General features: G+C 32.2%; 1 protein-coding gene across 7 annotated transcripts in view; it reads left to right on the forward strand.

The window, feature by feature from the left end:
• The window catches only part of LOC115887091 (sodium/hydrogen exchanger 3), a 146089-nt gene extending 134974 nt beyond the window's left edge, over positions 1–11115 (forward strand). For 4 of the 7 annotated variants that reach the window (XM_030906411.1, XM_030906414.1, XM_030906413.1 and 1 more), the window contains 3 exons: positions 1392–1451; positions 4560–4733; positions 9122–11115. In XM_030906411.1, the coding sequence (XP_030762271.1) occupies positions 1392–1451; positions 4560–4733; positions 9122–9447 (560 nt within the window). In that variant the 3' untranslated portion in view covers positions 9448–11115. The remainder of the gene's footprint in view (positions 1–1391; positions 1452–4559; positions 4734–9121) is intronic. The other 3 variants (XM_030906412.1, XM_030906416.1, XM_030906417.1) reach the window with 1 other exon arrangement.
• The last annotated feature ends 10380 nt before the right edge of the window (positions 11116–21495 follow it).

Consider the following 21495-nt stretch of genomic DNA (forward strand, 5'->3'; position numbering starts at 1 on the left):
TCAATACTAAAATTTATAGGACTAAATTAATAAAAAATATAGGATCTTCTTCCGATGCGCAGTACTGAACACAATGGGTATCGGCAGCCAGACCGGCCGCATGCTGTTCCAGAGAGCATAGTAAAAGATATATCAAAGAGCCAGACGTCTTAAAATACTTTCTCGAAAACGTTGCTAGCTCTTAGACTATATGAAATGATCGATATCGTTTTGCTCCTAAAGGGGCCCTATACGTAACGATTTTATCTGCATGTCAAATCGTACCAGTTCAGATCTTAAGACCAAAAGAAGCAGAGGCAGACCTCCGACAAGATGGTCAGATGACTTGAAGAGAATTAACGGAAATTGGAAAGTGGTACAGGATCCAGAGGTGTGGAAAGATTTGAGAAAGGCTTACGTCCAGCAGTAGACACTTCAGGCTGGTTTATGATGATGATGATGATAATAGTCATCATCAATAGAAATTAATCATATACAATTTTCGTTAATAATAATTTTTAATAAATAAGTGATAACCCAGCATTTTACTGAATATATACATCTGGTTTGTATATATTAGGTGCCTTTATTCTTTACAGTGTTCTAACAAAATATATAGCTAAATTATAAATTTATTATTAATTACATAATCAAATACCTGCTTTTAAGTATATCATTTATATAGTATTTTTTAGATTTTAATTTTAAAAATACATAAAAATTTTGGTAAATCCTCACGTCTCACGTGTGCCCCACTGCTTATACGTGACATGCGCATATTGTTAAAGCCATATAAAGCTATTATTACCTATAACCTCCAACAATCAGCACTATACAGACTTCATAATAGATATTTCATTAATTAAATTGGATTTTCCAATTAAAATTGTTATAATTATAACGAGATATTTTAACCTTTTAGTTCGGGATAATGAAGTAAAATGTAGATCGCTAATTGCATGTAGGTGCATATTCACAGTCGAAATAAAATATTCCCGAATTTCAGGTTAATCTTATAATCTCTTAAACTGAATATCTTAATAAGATTTTATTTAAATTCTAATGAATTTAAATTTAAAACCAGCCTAAATATTCTGCATGTATACTAAAATATAAATTGAGTATAGTACCCTTTTAAACCGTATTTATAAATAAAATTTAAGAATTTTTCAAAATAATTATTATCATCTAATAATCTTTTGTTCAATGCTGTTCTTATCATATTTTGAAAAATTCTTCTATAATAAATGACACAGGTTTTCCTCTATACCACTACAGCTATTCTATTCTTACAGTACCCACTAAATATACTAAATTAGTAGTACCACCCCTTCTCTATATTCTATGTATATAACAATACTTCTAGTACTCCTTCTACAATTTAATTTGTTGCACCTTGTATTTACATTTAGTTACAGATGACAGTATTTTTTCTGATACTGGGAAACGCATGTCCAAGGGCTCTATAGACGGTAAGTACACCTACACTGAGTGATCTTATAAACTTTCTTTTACTTAAATGTGTCTACACGATCGCAGTGACGCTTTTGATGTGTAAACATGAGGCATATTCTTCATATATTTGCGAATGTAGTTGTTAGTTTAAATAACATCATCATTTCTGTATATAAAAATTAAACTTAAAAAATTACCACAAATATTAATTTATTCATCTTAACTTATGTTAATTCATCTTACTTAATCATTGTTCACCTTTATATTAATCTTTATTTATCTATTCTGTAGCATTACGGTAACACACAATTATCATTATAACAAGAAAAGTGTTTTAAAATCATTCTGAATACATTTTTTGAGAGGTACTAAAATCTTGATGGGACCAGGTGTTCAGTTTATTTTGATATTGTATTGTTTAAAAATTGATAATCTTGAAATTTATAGGCTTTAAAATAGGCGTTAAAATACAGTAGCGATTGAAAATAGAGGCCCTAAATTTAATAACTGGATATCATAGCCCCTTTAGTTAAGATAAGCTAATGCTCTAATTAAGAGATAAAACATTATTGTAATTATTTATCACAATAGTATCAAATCATAAATGGGATTTGTTTAAAAATTGCTAATCTTGAAATTTAAAGGCTTTAAAAAAGGCGTTAAAATCCAGTAGCTATTGAAAATAGAGGCCCTAAATTTAAGACCTGTTTATCATAGCCCCTTTAGTTAAGATAAGAAAATGCTTTAGTTAAACGATAAAAAACAAAAATATGAATATTAAATTTACGTCATAAATGGGATTCGTACAAAACTTGATAACTTTGAAAATTTGAGGGCTTTAAAGAAGGCGTTAAAATACAGTAGTTATTGAAAATAAAGGTCCTAAATTTACGAACTGGATGTCATAGCCCCTTTAGTTAAGATAATCAAATGCTCTAATTAAGAGATAAAACATTATGGTAATTATTTATCACAGTAGTATCAAATTTATGTCATAAATGGGATTTGTTTAAAAATTGATAATCTTGAAATTTAAAGGCTTTAAAAAAGGCGCTAAATTCCGTAGCTATTGAAAATCGAGGCCCTAAATTTAAGACCTGGATATCATAGCCCCTTTAGTAAAATAAACAAATGCTCTAATTAGAGAATGTAGAATGTTTAGCAGGGGAGTTAATCACCGCGACCTTATAGATCTATTGTGTGTTCCCCTTTCTTGAGTTATAACGAGTTATAACTCATCATACAGTCTCAGGGCTTTAAGAAAAGCCAGTATCTGAGACGGCTCCACAGAGGCCAGCTCTCCATCCTCGACATCAGACGTACCAAGGTTCATGGCACGAATGGTCGTCGTCTCGGCGCACTCAGTGATAAGGTGTTCTGGTGTTTCCCCATTTTCCCCACAAAATCTGCATTTGCCGTTGTTTCTCAGTTTCAGTTTACTGAGGTGTTCGTTGAGGAGACAGTGTCCTGTTAGAAACCCCGTGACAATCCGAAGATTGTTTTTACTTAAATCAAGGAAAACCTTTGATTTTTCTCGGTCATAAGTTCTAAGGAACTTTTTCGAGTGTCTTAGACCGTTGGAGGACACCCATTCCAAGTTACGGATGGAGTCTTCCAGATTCTTCAGTTCCGCTTTCAGTTGGTTCCCGTTTGGAGAACAGAACGGTTCTGGTCCAGTTAGTGGAGTGTTCGCTCCTTTTCTAGCTAGATCATTTGCTTTTTCATTGCCTTCTATCCCTTGGTGAGCAGGCACCCAAAGTAGGAGGACTTTATTTTCTTTGCCTAATTTGTTGAGCTTCTCTAGGCATTCTTTGACCAACTTCGAATTGATGGTTACTGAGTTGATCGCGTTAAGTGCTGCTTGACTATCGGATAGGATGGCAATTTCCTGTTTTCGATAGTTCCTATCTAAGATAAATTGTACGCATCTTTCGATAGCGCAAATTTCTGCCTGAAGGATACTGGGGTAGGTGCCCATTGGTTCGGAATATTCAGTTTTCGGCCCAAATTCTCCTATCCCTGTCCCTGCTTTGGTTTTGGAAGCATCAGTATACCACTTGATGGTATGGTCTTTTATATGCTGAGTAAGCGTCTCTTTCTTCCAATCCTTTTTATTACTTAAAAAAGTATCACGTTTCTCAAAGTTGTAAATTCTTGGTATGTCATCCACTGGGAGTTGGAGTGTTAAGTTAGTTAAGATAAGCAAATGCTTTAGTTAAGCGATAAACTATTATTTTAAATATTTAATACATGAATATTAAATTTACGTCATAAATGGGATTCGAACAAAACTTGATAACTTTGAAAATTTGAGGGATTTAAAAAGGCAGTAACTTTAAAATGCAGTAGTTATTGAGGCCCTAAATGTAAGAACCGGATATCATAGCCCCTTTAGCTAAGATAAGCAAATTAAGAGATAAAACATTATTGTAATTATTTAACACAATAGTGTCAAATTTATGTCATAAATGGGATTTGTTTAAAAATTGATAATCTTGAAATTTAAAGGCTTTAAAAAAGGCGTTAAAATACAGTAGCTATTTAAAATAGAGGCCCTAAATTTCAGACCTGGATATCATAGCCCCTTTAGTTAACAAAAAGTTAAAACAAATGCTCTAATTAAGAGATAAATTATAATTTCAATTATTTAACACAATAATATCAAATTTTTGTTATAAATAGGATTGGTTCGAAAATAGAAAATAAAATAGTTATTGAAAATACAGGCCCTAAATTTAACTTTCAATGTTATTTAAGATCTTTGATCAATGATATAATGGTTGGCTGAATATGTTCAGTTCTTTTAAATAAGAAATTACAAAAAGAAACAAAAGAAAATATAATAAATAAGAAATGATACGTTTTTTTAATTTACTTTTGTGTAAAATTTTAATAAAAGCAAATAAATGCATCTATAAAATTATCTAAACGTATTATTATACTTAAAAATATTTTGCTTTTACAAATATAACTATATGTAAGTAACTTTCATTGCTTTATAATTTTGAGAAGGTTAAAAACATCAGAAAATAAAAATGAATTGTTTAAGCGTTTTAACGCTAAAAATGCAAAATATTTGATGCAGTTAACTTGGTAAAAGTACTTAATCGATTTTTTTCTGTTAGGCGGAGATCTAATGCGCGTTACAACCCCTACAGCAACCGAGATGATGTTGCCATGGAAACGGGACGAAGATGACGGCTCGGGTCCATTGCAGCAAGCTGAGTTTCCATCGTGGGCATCTAACAAGGAATATCTGGCCTACAACTCACCATCGGCCACCTTTTTAGGTGGGTTAGGTAATTTTTAGTTTTGTTTATATTTTGCACAGCCTAATCATTCAGACAGCCAGTCAACTTCATGTCAACTTCGCTAGTTTCTGAGTACCCGCGCTTCATCTGCCACGCCTGTTCTCGTACATATATAGGCCACAGAATATTAGTCTTCATACTTTTTATGAAGGAGCTTCAATGGAATTCAGGACTAATAACATAAGATGAACGATATCTAGGTAGTCTTCTATGTAAAGGATTATAAGTATCGACTAGCTGTCTAGTGAATATGCTGCATTTTTTTATTCTGTTTTTGTTGGCGTTAATCCAATAGTGCTTTAGTAATAAATACATTCCTAATATAGGTACAAGTAGTATTTCATCATATTCTCAATGACTTAAGAATTCAAGGACATGTAACAACAAGGACATGTTAGATGCCATTTTTTTGGACGCAACGAATGAGTGATCAGATGGTCATCAGCGACAATTTTAGCGATTTTTAAAAGTTGGTTGTGTGTAGTGAACTTTGTATAAACTGTATTATAATGGTAATTTGTTCAGCTTAAGTGTAAAAAGCGCAATGATAAGAAAGAGCCAGGAATTAAGTTTTATAGGGAAATATACAGTCCACTCCACATTTTTAGCGTTTCTTCTATTGAATTCGATAATAATTTTTCTGATATTATATGTACTTTATTATTATATCCTTTTCTATATATCTTTAGCTAGATCATTTGCTTTTTCATTGCCTTCTATCCCTTGGTGAGCAGGCACCCAGAGTAGGAGGACTTTATTTTCTTTGCCTAATTTGTTGAGCTTCTCTAGGCATTCTTTGACCAACTTCGAATTGATGGTTACTGAGTTGATCGCGTTAAGTGCTGCTTGACTATCGGATAGGATGGCAATTTCCTGTTTTCGATAGTTCCTATCTAAGATAAATTGTACGCATCTTTCGATAGCGCAAATTTCTGCCTGAAGGATACTGGGGTAGTTGCCCATTGGTTCGGAGTATTCAGTTTTCGGCCCAAATTCTCCTATCCCTGTCCCTGCTTTGGTTTTGGAAGCATCAGTATACCACGTGATGGTATGGTCTTTTATATGCTGAGTAAGCGTCTCTTTCTTCCAATCCTTTTTATTACTCAAAAAAGTATCACGTTTCTCAAAGTTGTAAATTCTTGGTATGTCATCCACTGGGAGTTGGAGTGTTAAGTTAGTTAAGATAAGCAAATGCTTTAGTTAAGCGATAAACTATTATTTTAATTATTTAATACATGAATATTAAATTTACGTCATAAATGGGATTCGAACAAAACTTGATAACTTTGAAAATTTGAGGGATTTAAAAAGGCAGTAACTTTAAAATGCAGTAGTTATTGAAAATAGAGGCCCTAAATGTAAGAACCGGATATCATAGCCCCTTTAGCTAAGATAAGCAAATTAAGAGATAAAACATTATTGTAACACAATAGTGTCAAATTTATGTCATAAATGGGATTTGTTTAAAAATTGATAATCTTGAAATTTAAAGGCTTTAAAAAAGGCGTTGAAATACAGTAGCTATTTAAAATAGAGGCCCTAAATTTAAGACCTGGATATCATAGCCCCTTTAGTTAAGATAAACAAATGCTCTAATTAAGAGATAAATTATAATTTCAATTATTTAACACAATAATATCAAATTTTTGTTATAAATAGGATACTACTTTTGTAGCTTTTGTAATACGGTGTAATACCTTTTATTAATACGTCTTTTCGTAATTAATTAGTATGATACCACCGGATACACCATAGGCATAGTGAAAACATTTATCAAAAATATAAATATCGCTTCAAGCGGCTATGTTAAGAAAAAACTGTGTCACGGCACTGTTTGGAAGAATGGTCATAGTTTGGTCTCGGGTGCTATTTGTCCTTGTATTATTTAGTCATTGCATTAGACTTTACAGTAAAATCGAGAATATTACTTGGACAGCATTTCTGATGTATTTAAAGCTGTACAGGGTATTCCAAAATAGAAGTTATATAGGTATCCAAAATTGCATTTCTAATGAGATTTCCTGTATACTAACTTATTTCTGGATTTTAGATAAATTTAAGACTCGTCTTATATTTGCTTTTTATATTTTTTTTTCGAAAAATTAAAAAGAAATGTTAAATTTGAATAAAAGTAAAGTGAATTGCAATTTACCCTGTATAACATTCTACAGGGTTAAAATATTTTATTCTGTAAATTTTGGTTAAAGTAACCATTGAACCATACTAAATTTAGATTTGACATACAGGATGAGACAAAATTAATATCGAATATTGGTCACTTTTTGGGACAAGTTACCTACTTTATAAATTAAAAATAAAGCAAAAATGAACAAGCAAGCACTTTTAAGTCATATTTTTATATTATTTTTGCTGTCTTGTCTTAATATTTAATCTATAATTCTGTCTTAATATTCAATCCAAACAATCCAATAGTAGTCTTGGCCTTGGTCTTGCAGCAAGACTCTTGCAAGGCACTTTTTGCACTTTTTAAGATTTTTACTAGAGGCAATTTATACATAGAAAATCTTTAAAGATATTTTTTTTAGTAATTTAAAGTAAACGAAAAGTTAAAGAAAACAGTACTCAACTTTCAAATATTAAAAAAATAGTTAAAAAATCATTTGTTAATATGTCTCCAAGGGATATTGAGTAATCCTGTGTATTTATAGTTAATTGCAGTATTAACAAAAATCTATTCAAATGTGCATTTTATTATTTATTTATATAATATTTGCTCATAATTGGGTTAAAATGTAAGTTTTTTATATTTATCTACATCTCTAAAAAATCTTTAAATTAAGGAGTTATTTTATACAAACTCTACCAAGCTTCGAGCTCCATCTACGGTAACATAGATGGAGCAGGAGCATAAGGGGTTTTCTTCGTCAGAAAGCCTATTATCGTTGATTGAAAAAATTGGGAAGATACGCAACCTAATGGGCAAATTCGTGACAAGGCTGATTTGATTTACTTTATTACTCTTACTCGTTCTACGACCAACGCATACTCATTTTCTCTAATTCGTCTAGCGAAGGCATATCGAAGACGGTGTGGAACTGAAAGCGACAGTGTTGCCATATTAAAATGTGTAATATCTGTAATAGGTTTGACGAAAATATCTTTGGATAAATAATCCGCGTTTATGTATTGAAAATTTATTCGTGTTAAACATAAAATAAACAACAAAAATACAAATTCTTTTATAGGTACTGAATATTTCGTATTATGAAAAAAGTATTTTAGTGGGCTTGGAAATGACGACTGTTGATATTTACTATAATATTTTACATATAACGGTGATTTTCATTTCCAAGACAACTCTAACGCCGTTCTTTGTTTAATCATATATTATATTAAATTGTTTAATGATAGAAAATCCGTATTATTAACGTACTGTACCCAAAATCCGTAAATCTAAGGATTAATCCGTAGTTCTGGCAACACTGTCGCCGGCAACCACCCACTCTGTCGACTGAAAGCAGAACTAGGGAAGGTTATTAAAAGATAAGGTTGTCTCGTAACTCGATCGGCCATTATCGAAAACGTCATCTACTACGTCACAGAGATGCTACCGCTCATAGATAAAGGGATAAAAACTACCGAAAGTCCGACGGTGCATTTCCGAATCGATATTCATTGTGTATATGGTGTATGGCGTCCATATTTTTTAGTTGTTTGATGTTTTTTTTTATTACATTGCCCATTTATCTCTCTTTGTCCGTTGCATTTTATTTTTTATTCCTTTTATCTATGATTTTATACGTTCTGTCTACGTCAGAGGGATGTTATTCCGCTTCGCTCCTATTGGTCCAAGAGTTACGAGGCAACCTGTTATATAGTAACCTTGGAAGTAGGGTACTTTCTTTATCCGTTACGCTGTAAACGACTGTAAAAATCAGCGCGCAGCGACATAGAGGTAAACTAAATCTTGGGCAGATTGACTAGCGGCGACGGTATCGCCAGCTACATCTCGGACAGGTTTTGTATCACGAAATCGCCCATAAGGTTGCGCATCTTCTTATTTCTTCAATTAACACTATTATGTTAGAATAATAATGCTTTTCGACTATTGAAGCATTTTCATTATAACTTCCTTTAAAATTTCATGTAAAAGTCAAGAAAAATATTAGCTAATTTAAACATACTATCCGCAATAAATTAAATTGTATTTCTAAAGCTAGTATTAATATTATACAAAAACGCTCATCACTACTCGTTCATGTTTTTTGCCACATCCACACGTCGTTACGTGTGAATATGGCAACGCAATGTGGATGGGGGGAGGGGGAGCTACGAACGCTATTCGTTAATAGCAATCGTTAGTTAGGCCTGGACGCGACTTAACAACACAACAACACAACTAATTTCTTTTGTAGGTGGCTTAGAAAACCCCAAAACGTCCGTCATAGGCCTGTTCCGGCGCGAGAGCCTCGGCTCCGACCCCACCAACAGCAACGACTCGACGCCCTTGAAGGAGCGGCGCAGCTCCCTAAGCCGCATCTCCGTGCTCATGATCGAGGAGGGCGACTCCGATCCCTTGGGCGCCATGCTCAAAGATCCCAAAGGGTCCCAGCAGCAGCCGCCCCTCGCGGCTCTACCGCCGCCACCGCAAACGCCGGGCCAGCGCAGGCAGGCGCGACGTAGCTCCATGCTCGAGCTTAGCGGGTGTGTTTCAGACTACTACTACACTAATCATATTTAGGGAAATGTAAGAACAAAAAACGGAACTGGCTCGATGGTTGTTGGAATGGGTGTTTTATATTTTGCAAGCGACCTGCAGTCTCGTGAGGATTGAGTAAAGAAAATGTGTACCTGCACGATATCTTATGTATAGACACGAGAACCTGCGTATTCTCAGGAAAAAATATTGAATCAAAGTCACTAGAAGTATTCTCATTTATATTATTTTTTATTATAATAGTCAATAACCAATTAAAAATATATACACTAACATAAACACTATTTAAGCTCATACTCGCTTCAAATCTGGAATACTGATTGAGCAGAAGTGTGCCTGAAAAATTCTGCTGAAAATATGCTGACGAATATTGTCCTCTTCTCAGTTGGATAGGTATGTCATAATGTCACATATAAAGTCGGCATCATAAGAGATTTTAATTGATTTTAGGAAAATTTCACTTAGCTGCCTGATTCAATATTTTGTTCTGATGTACATTTAAAAATGTCGATAAGCGGTTTAATAGATAGTATCATCTTTACAATGTGAACATTGTTTACTTACAAACTTCTGCATGACTTACTTAGTCGCAATACTTTGCAGATTATTATTGCATCGCAGATTACAGTTGCAATGATTTAAAAATCGCAATCGCAATTTCAATTGCAATTGGAGAATCGCAGTTTTGCTCGTTACGCTACTGGATTCTACGTGAAAAACTCTATGGGACACAGTTTTCACATTTATAAGATAAACGAGATACAAAAAGGGTCGAAAATGCAAAAATTTGAATTTCGTGAAAACCGCATCTTTGTATCTCTAGTCATAAACTAGAAACCCTATAAAACACATGAAAATGAGACATCCTCTATAATTATAACAATAGATATCATAAAATGAGAACTAAAATGCTATTTTGACGCCTAGTAATATTGCCTCGTTTGCTGGATTTTGTGTTAAATATTAAAATAGAAAAATATTTGTTGCTCCTTTTATATAATATTGACCTTTTTTTTTATAAAATGTAGTAGATGTTACCTGTAAACCGTTTACTCAAAAATTTGTCAATCTGAAGAAAATACTTCAGAACTTTGGAAAACAAGATAGCTGTTTCTTCTCTGAATTTGTAAAGAAATTTTGTAGAAATAAACAATGTTTACATGAAGTAAAACGTAAATTCGACTATCTATATAATCCATATCGTTGTGTCGTCAAGAGTACTTCTTCTTTTGCTAACCGAACTAAATCTGAGCACTAAATGTTGAATGTAATGGATATACTAACGCCTCTTATAAAACATTGGTTGCACAAATCTATCTTAGTGCTATTCGTATAACCGTAAGCATGATATTCTCTGTCAGTCTCCCATCTTCCAATCTACTTAGTGGCAGAACGAAGGACCACACACTGTACAGTCCTAGCTTTTTGTATTTTAGTTTATACGTATTAATAATTAGTTTTATTTCAGGAGTATGTAAAAACTACAATTTTTAAATAATTTCAGAACATATTTAATATAATAACTATTTTACTATAAGAAATTCATGATTTCTCCTATATTTCGTTCGATATACTTTAATGATTCGTGATATTAAACTTTTAATTTCACTAACACTAATATTATGTTTTACTAACACTAAATTTTTAAGCTTTCTGTTGTAGTTTTTTCAATAAATAAATGTTTGGTAAATCTATCATGGATATAATAAAACAATAATTTTTGGTTTTCTTTTATTTTAATTATTCATATCACTTTGTCAATTAAAAACTTAAAAATAAATATTCAATTTTTTATAAAAATAATAAATATCTCAAAAACATAATAATAGAATAATATTAATAGTAGGGAACACATTATACCTGGTGGTACATCGTCGTTCTAAACATAGGAAATCCCATGCAAATTTTGAACTGTTCATATATTGGTTCCCCTATTCATTTTACAGCTAAATCGTAATTAGAAATCACATGCCGAATATACATGCCAAATTTGAACATTTTTAGACAAGCCGATTTTAAGCAATTTAAAAGAAACTGCGTTTATTTTAGTTTAAATGAACAGCTAACAATGCAAAATCATTATGTGTCTTTAAATTAGGAGTGCAAAAGTATAGTGGTTTGGTGTATTGTCGTGAATTAGTGTTTTATTTTACTGTTTAATACCAAAAGTTCCAAACCTCAACTGTAATATAAATTAGGTAGAAAAGGTACAACACTTAAAATCGAGTTAAAACAATTTATTATACTCAAAACACACGTTTTATGTATTCGTTGTTACAGGTAAAGACGTAATAATGTATGCTAGTACCGAAAGGTGTAATTATTGTATAAGATTTAGTTCTCGTTATTTCTAATTAAACTTAAAACGGTAACAGGGGTGTTTTTTATACTGAAACAGATAAATTAATCATAATGGCGTAACTAATATCTCTACACTTTACAATACAGGGTGTTTTGTTCACACCTTTACTGAATTTTTCACCCTTTTTCAGCATTTTTTTACTTGTTAGTGACAATTTCTTGTATGAATAATTAGAAATATATGTCATGTAGGAAGTGGCAATATTGCATTCCTTTTAGTGCCGTAATAAAAAATTTTACCATGGGAGACAGTTCTAAAAGTGCACAGGCAGTTCTAAAAAGTTTTCTAAAAATATACAGGGAAATTTAAAAGAAAATGCACGGTTTTCAACATCTTTTTTTACGAAAAAAATTTCATAGACGTGTTCCTGGGGTCGAAATGTACCACCCCTGAAAATATTTGCACTTATTTAAGACTTACCCTGTATAACTAAATAATTAAAGTAATGTAAATAATATGGCATGGCAACGAATGACATAAGCTTTATATGGCTTAGGGGTTGAACTCACTGACGACCAGGTCGCAACGACCTGGCCGTCGCGTCGGCTGGCCGGATGTATTGCGTTTATAGCTGCGGTCAGATGAACGACCAGTTTCAACAGAGTTGTCAGATCTAACGATTTTTTACGTTTTACCAATTAGAAAATATTGTTTCAGAAAGAATTAAGTTTCAGAAATGTTAAAATATCCGAGTTAAATAAAAAGCGAAGTTACTATTCATGAGCTTATTAAATGTTCTAATATTAAACAATGCATTTAAAATATTCTTGGATTTTTAGTAAATAAATACTGGTGTGGTTAAATGGAGTAGGTAAGTAAAATATCCAACCCCGACAACACGATAACGTCGTTATTTCCATGTTTTTCAAATCCGCGATGCCTGCTATTCTATCAGTCGTTTCATAACAGAATGTTCTACATCCTACGTCTATGTAATTTAATATGTGTAGAGTGAGACATGTAACTCGTAAGATTTTCGGCATTATATCAATAAAGGGCAAAAACGGTATTGTTTCTAAAGGTGCGTCCAGACTTGAACATTTTAGCCCGAACGAACCGAGCGCGCACGAGTAAATAGGCCGAACAAAAAGCATTGTGTACGCGCGACCGACAAAAATGGAGATATTCTGTTTCTCTTTTCTACTGATATGGGCTTCTACTGATGGCTCTTATCGACTTTAGAAATAAACATATTAGGGCCATCGTAAAAAAAGTCGTCAGACACTGGCTCTAAATATAAGCAGGTAGAAAGTTTAGCTTCCAGTTATTTCAATGTTTACAATATAAATTCCTCTTTTTTATTGTTACTGAGAATCTACAACAGTAAATACTTCTATTTTTATGAATGTTTAAGTGACTTTTACCACAGATTATGCAGATTATAAACTTTGTTTTTTCTTTATTGTTTTTCGTGGTTCCAATTTTCGGAATCGGGCACTAGTTAGGTTACTAGTTTGCGCACATAGCACGCCCACTTATGGCCTCTGAAATCGTACACAGTGCCTGACCGGCACAGTTATTAGAGAGATATCGGAAAACCGAATAGCGTCATGCAGTATTTACGCGTACCTTATCATGGTTACGATATGCGCGAGTCAATTTTTAACGCAACAACCACTAATAACGTTACCGCCTGACGTAATATGTGGATCAATTACACCAAGCGCTATTTCTAAATAACGTTTAAAAATTGCTTAAATGGGCATGTGCGGGTATTTCACAACCGGGGCCGGCCGGCGAGATCTTTTATTTTAGGTTATGTTTGAATTGTTTTGAATTATTACTTTAGTTTTATTAGGTAATTTGATATTTAAGAAGCTGGGATTAGTTTTAATTAAATAAATATGGCCCAAAATATGGATTCCATCTCTTCCAATATTAAAGAACCTATAAAGAGGCTTAGGTTTACAGCAGATGACGACTTAGCTCTTCTAAGAGAATTTGTTGCTTGTTGCCCTAAACCCACAGGCAGACGTTGAACAATAAAGCACTGGAAATAAGCACTTTAGCCCTTTAGTTTTAAAATACCTAGTAAACAAAACAATTTCAAAGTTTTAAATTCAAAGTTAGGTTAAGTTTAAATAGCGGACGCGACGCGAACAGAATTCTTTCCGATCCGGTAACTATAAATGAAGAGAGTTAATACCACCTCACGTAAAGGAAATAATACCTGACCTTATCAACGTCCATGCACGCTATTCGGTTTAGCGATATCTCCCTATTACGCTGTTTACTGTTATTTTACGCGAGTTTATTTTGCGCACAGGAAATTTTGCTCGTTTGCACAACGTCATAAGAAACAATTTTCGTACCACGAATTAGGGATAAGATTTTTATCTGTATATATATAATATACCTAATCTGTGCTTTTACTCTTATTTTTTTTAAATAATATACCTTGTAGAAATATAGTCTAATGGACCCTATTTGAAAAACATTAAATTAAATATAATATTTAAGATACAGTTGTCCTCCTTGTACATGACTACAATACAACTAAAAAAACTAATTTAATAAAAAAAAACAAGTGGTTGTAGAAAAACTTTAAATATGATTTTTTTATTTTTTAACATCGAAACTCGAAGGTATAATAACAGATATCATACCAACCATAAATAAAGTATGTCATATAAAAATGTTTTGAATTTTTACTAGAATCGACCCTTGATAAAAAAGGGACTAGATTTAAGTTTCCCTTTGATCCAGTCTGTATACTATTTCTTTGGATTTCCTGCACGTGTACAAAAACTACACTAAAACACTATATCTTATAGAAAATAAAATATTGTGCGTTGAATTTGAGGGATTTCATCTGAAAAATTATTAATTTGGAAGAAAACCGGCAACAAGCGGCAGAAAATAATAATATTTTAGTGCCGTCTACTGGCCGCAACGACCAATGGACGGCCAGGGCGTTAGTGTGCGCTGTATCATCTGATTTAATGGTTTTAGAGGTAGCAGCGGCCTGGCCGGTGCGACCTAGTCGTCAGTGTGTTCGAGGTGAACCAATAATTTTCTAACCGGGTGTTTTTAAAATTGGCTCACCCCTATAACATTTTTACTTTTTCCGATAAAAAAACGAGATTTGGTTTGATATTAGTGTATGACACAAACCAGAATTAGGTAATTGGCATATTCAATTATTAGTTTCGGTCACTTTCTGTTTCATCGGAAAAGGCTACAACTATCGATTTGTAAATTGTACACTCGGTATTTTTTTACTTTATTCGATAGAAATTGACTTTCTCAATAGAATGGTATACCATAATGTTATATGCCAACTTTTGGCATTTTCGCTTAAAAACTTAGTATTTTAAATTTATTTCAATCTAGAATGACAATTTGACTCGAAATACCAACTATTACCAAATTTTTCGTAAATAAATGCCTAATCATTTTTTAGTAGGTCATGAAAAGACACGAACAACATTAAATGATCAAATCTCTTTTTCCAGACTCCATTAAAAATTAGTAGTTTTAACTCTTGAAATTTAAAATACTATAAATTTATTTTTAGTTGAAAATGTCAAAAGTTTCCTATTCAGAATGTTGTTTTCTATCAAATAAAGTAAAAATATACCTAGGGTACCATTTACAAATCAAAAGTTTCAGTAGAACTTCCGGTGAAACAGAAAGTGACTAACTTAATACGTCAATCAATCCCAGTTTATGTCATATACTAACATTTCAAATATCGTGTTTTTATCCGTAAAAATAAAAAAGTTATTGAGATGAGCCACTTTTAAAAGACACCCGGTAGATATGTTTATGAAATTTGCGAGGAAATTTAATAATCGTCTTATATGCATAAAAATTATTTTTTTGTTATACAAAAAATTGTTGTATCTCTAAGTTTCCACCCAACCTGAAACTATGAAAACTGATTTTATTCTAGCTCTAAATGTAATTATATACAGGGTCGCTGTTATGTATGGAAACGGTCGATTATTAGGTAAAATATAGGAAGTACCGCAAAAAGTTAAATATAAAATTATAGGGTTTATAAATATCAATAGATATTTATAAACTCTATAAAAACGCTAATAAGTGGGTAATAAATTTAAATATACAGGGTTGGTCATAAAGTCGTGGCCAATCAAACTTTCATTTTTTTAAATGGAACTCCTGTATATTAGTGCATATTTCGGTTCTTCCTTCAATTCTAAGCAAAAATCGAAATGCACACAATGTACCTCAAACCAACCATTTCCGAGTTATTGACTTTTAAAAATATCACTTAAACAATTTGATTTAATTAATTTTGATATGTTCATTACAGTTGAGGGTTGGAACCTTTGGTGTTACACATTAAAATAAATCACTAAATCACCACAATACACCAAAACAAGATATGCCCTCGATAAAATGGGCGTATATCAAGTCTGGAAATTATAAAATTTTCGTTTAACATTTCAATTCTTCAATTTATGTACCACATGTATTACGATTATTGCTTAAAATTGAATAAAGAATTGAAATATATAATATACAGGGGATTTCATTTAAAAAATAAAGTTTGATGTGACACAACTTTATGACCGACCCTGTATACTTAAATTTACTAGTAGCTAATAGGAATTTAAAAACCCATTACAACAGTATCACAGTTTCGGTAGAATGGCATCATTAAATCAAACATATTAAAAGAAGGAAGAACCGAAATATGCAATAATACTATTTAAAAAATGAAACTTTGATGTGCCACGACTTGATGAACGACCCTGTATACTTAAATTTATTATTCGCTAATAGATATTTAAAAATCCTATAATTTTTGTATTTAATATTTTGTTTCCATACATAAAAGCGACCCTGTATATTAACGGGCACAATATTTTCACTACTGAAAACATCATCAGTGATAAACACTGATGATGAGAAAACAAAAAGAAAATAAGATAAGATTTCTTTTTACCCAGTATTTTTGCAATGAGTGAGAAATAACGAAGTATTGAATATACTATGGTTAAAAAATAATTCTTCCTTTATATATTAATACATTATAAATTATCTATTCTCTATAATAATAAAATTAAATATTGATTGCTCTTGTAAGAAATAATCCACTGCATATAACGGAACAACGGAAAAATTTTGCGACCTTTAGGGAAATTTTAAGATACAAATATAAGAATACCTTCATCATTCATTACAATATATTTCTTGCTTGAAAAGGAAGGAAGCAGTTTAATTTAAACGCAATAGACCGTAACAATAGTAATAATACCTATTCCGTTGTATATTTGAAATAACGTTACTTAAATTGGCTTACAATAAAAAGTCGTACTTTGATTCTAAATTACTTATACTGCAGCTCTTCATGGTCGAATTTTGTGTTTTGTTGTTAGAGAAATACTAAACATTGAAAATAAAAGCATTTCTATAATTTTTTCGTGTCTATTATTATTTTAGAGTTCAAACTAAATGAAATACAAAAACAAAAACTATAGGCCAAAATACAAACACACAATGAAGATATACAGGGTGGCGCGTCTCATACGACGGAGGCTCCAAAAAAACGGTAGTTTATATCGAAGTTTATACCGAAATGAAATTTTGAGAGCAAATGTAGGTTAAATGAAAACATAATATAAAAATATATACAGTTCTACAGGGTTTGCTTAAAAAGATTACATATCAAAGTTGGGTTTTTGTAATGGAACGCCCTGTATATTTATTGATTTCGAGATTCTAGAAAAAAATAAAGGCGAGTTCGAGGGTGAGTTTTATTAAATAAGTATATGCCTAAAATGTAAGGATTTTGACATATTTCACATTTTTTGAAAATAAGGAATAAATTTTATAACACAGCTAATTTTAGAAAAATTGGCGTAGAATTTTGAACATCCTATATGATTTACGTTTGCCATATTTATAGCAAAGTAAGTACAGACCATCTAAAGAAAATATCTAATGGTGCGTTTAGACTTGAGCACGCACGAACTGAGCGTGCGTTCTCGGCTCCGTTCAAATTAAAAACTTATTTTTCGACGAATGAAGTGATCCATTTGTGCGAGCACAGCAGAGTTGTGTTGGCGAAAATAATGGACGACCAAGAAATAGTCGAGGCTGCAGTCATTGTTATGTACAGCTTAATTATTAAAAAGGAGAAAAATCGAAAACATTGTCGCTGGGGGCAAACCCAAATTTTTAGAAATCGATATAATTTACTGCAACAACGTAGTGACAAAACAAATTGCCGGTGCAAACTGAGCGTTCGCGCACACATAAAATCCCTTTGAGCACGGACCAAAAACCGACACCAGACGACTCACGTTCGCGGCTGCTCGTGCACAGACAGATTCAGAGTGAGCGTGCGCGCACAGCCGTTTACACTTGAGCATTCGCGGAGGATCAGTGCGTGCGTGCTCAAGTCTAAACGCCCATAATATAGTTTTGATTTCAGAACAGTTCTTATTTTTTTTATATTTTTTTAAATGCTGAAAATATATATTTTTTATTTATTAATATCTCTGAAACTATCGAAATATATTTACTGATATCTTAGGATTACGTAAAGTGATCTGAAAGGAAGCCAAAAATGCAATTATACACAGGGTGTTCCGTTTCAAAACAATCATCCCGATCTACTCATGCCTTTTTAAGTTACCCTATATAAGTTAAAATATGTTTCCAAGTTTTTTATTCTACGAGCTACAGATGCCCAACGCAGTTTTGCGGGACCCTGTATAGATATTTTCCCCCCACTCAGTGTGCATATCAGTAAGAAAACAATACTCAGTTTTATTACTAAAACATTAAACAAGAGGACTTCGAATAGCTCACATACTCTGATAAGAAAGTGTTGCTATTCTAACTTTATTAATTCTCATTAATGTCTTATTTTTTGTAAGTGCGTAATTCGCTTGTCAATGGTTAAGCGATTAAACAGAAAATCTTTGTCAATTCGAAATATGCACACGTTAGAACAAACTAAAAATTGATTGTCTATTTTGCGCACCACTTTGCAAGCGACCCCAAAAATGTTTGCTGCTATAATCTTACTATAATTTCCCTTAATATAATTATTTTTCAATGTAATATTTATATCCGGTAGTCGAAAATTCACACGATGGACTAATGAACACAAGCTTGCTTGATATTATATCAAAGCCACACCACACTATTACATTACATTACATTTTTGTACATACCGGGTCATCGTCGGACGGGACATAGGAAATCCCATGTAAATTTTAATGGGGTCAATTATTGGCTTCCCTAATTATTTTAGAGAATATTCTATTTAGGTTTATTGAAAAGCACTAAAACCCACATTCAAAAGAATAACTTTAGATATTTTTGATTAGCTCGTTTACGAGTTACCGCCGATTTCTTTTTAAATATTTCTCCTTCCTTATGGCCCTGTATTTACTTATGAGTACCAGTCAAGGTAAAAGATAACTGTCAAATGAAGTTTTCATTTCAGAAATTTACCTATTTAGTGCTTTATTATTATTGAAAACTCATTCCTACATCGGAAATCTTAAAGATGTATTTATAAATACAAATTAATATGAATTAAAGTAAAATAAAGTAATCAATTACAAGGTTAATTATAGTATTATTACAATATTCAATAACTTATTAATTTAGGTACTATTAAATTGTTAAAACTTTAGGATTTAAGAAGATGTTCAAATATTCCTCCATCGACTGCTAGACAATAACCCAGGCGATCATAAAATTCTCTTCTTACATTCGCTAGTTGGTAAACTGAAATTCTATTGTATTCGGCAGAAATAGCATTTTTAACTCGTCTAGATTTGGGTATTTTTTATCCTTGTATATCCTGTTTTTTAAATGACCCCAGAGAAAGAAATCATTTGGCGAAATATCAGGAGACCTTGAGGCCAATTTACTGTATGATTTAGGCCAATAACGTTTCCGTTAAAACTATTGTCCAAATATTCCCGAACAGCCAGGGTACTATGACTATGTGCCGGGCAGCCATCCATTTGGTACCAAACTTCCTAATTTTCCCTAGCGGCATCATGTAAAGCAGGTAAAATATGATTTTCGAGTAGTTCCAAATAATATTCTGCATTTAAATTTCACTTAAGAAATAATGGCCCGATAATATTGTGTCCGAATATCCCTGCCCAAACATTTACTTTCTGTGGATATTGCGTCCTTGTTTCGACAAACCTGTGTTGGTTTTCTTTGTTCCAATATCGATGATTTTGAACATTGGGTTCATTATTTAAGGTAAACGTGCATTCGTCAGTGAAACATATGTTTTTTAAAAATTCCCTATCCGTGTTTGCTCTTTCCATCATATCAAAATAAAACGCCTGCCGCCGTATTTCGTCCCCATCTCGTAGCTCTTTGTGCTTTTCATATTTGAAGGAATAGTATTTATGTCGTTTCAAAATTCGAAACGCTGTAGTGTGATCTATTCCTATGTCATCCTCAAGTTTCCTTGTGCCGATCTTTCCATCGTTCTCTTCCACGCACAATAACACTTCCAAATCGGTATCATTTCTTGTATCTTCTCTTTGTTCCTGCCTTGCTTCACATCTGCAGTTATTTATTAGGGTAACTTTGGTCTTAAATCTCTGGATATTCCTTGCGATTGTAGATTTTCCGGGTATCGGTCTATTCGGATACAGAGCAGCAAACATGTCCGACACCTTTTGATAACTAGTTCCTTGATAATACCATTTAATCATCAATACTTCTTCTTCGGTAGTGTAATTCATGGCTAATATTTTCGATGTAGGTGTGAGTTTTTAATAATAATAATAAAGCACTAAATAGATAAATTTCTGAAAAGACAACTTCATTTGACAGTTATCTTTTACCTTGACTGGTACTCAGAAGTAAATACAGGGCCATAAGAAAGGAGAAATATTTAAAATGAAATCGGCGATAACTCGTAAACGGGCTAATCAAAAATATCTAAAGTTATTCTTTTGAATGTGCGTTTTAGTGCTCTTCAATAAACCTAAATAGAAATTCCCATTAAAATTTACATGGGATTTCCTATGTCCCGTCCGACGATGCAACATCCGGTATATATTTTAGACTCATTGTTGTACGTATTTACAGGACCGCATATATGCCAAATGAAAATAAAGTTTTATGATCAGGCTGGCATTTTTGCCTTTGACAGTTTGATAAAATTCGTTTTGGATCATAAAAAGATTGTTAGTAAGACTGTTTGATCCTTTGAATAGAAATACTGATGAAAGAGCATATTAACAAATTTAGGTGGAGCGCAATGGGTAATTAATATGGCTGACTTAAACTCCGGTTTACGATTGCCATTCTAATATTATTTAAAACGTGTAAAAATATAATGTAGAGGAGACTCAATAATTTGCTAGTTTTGTTTTTGCGATGTCATTAAATATTATTAGTTATCAAAAACGTTAAAAATATATTTAAAATAAAATAGATAAGTTATAATAATTATTTAATTATAAAAAAAAATTATCCAAAAATATATTTCGCCACTAGAATAAAATTATCAAACTTAATATGAAATTATATATTATTATTATTTTTATTATATTAAACGGGTTTTGTAGCCGTATCTGTGTAAAAAAACTTAAGTGATCTCCAATAGTAACATTTTCATATTTTAAAGAGTTTTTTTCTTTGTTTTTTGTATTTTTTTTTGCTTCCGACGACGGAAAGAGATATACTGTCCGAAATGTTAAGCATTTTTTTGTCCGTTAGACAAATTTGTCCATTAGTAAGCTACT

Source organism: Sitophilus oryzae, unplaced genomic scaffold (genome assembly GCF_002938485.1).
Source record: "Sitophilus oryzae breed Bouriz unplaced genomic scaffold, Soryzae_2.0 scaffold_551_pilon_pilon, whole genome shotgun sequence".
Classification (NCBI taxonomy): domain Eukaryota; kingdom Metazoa; phylum Arthropoda; class Insecta; order Coleoptera; family Curculionidae; genus Sitophilus; species Sitophilus oryzae.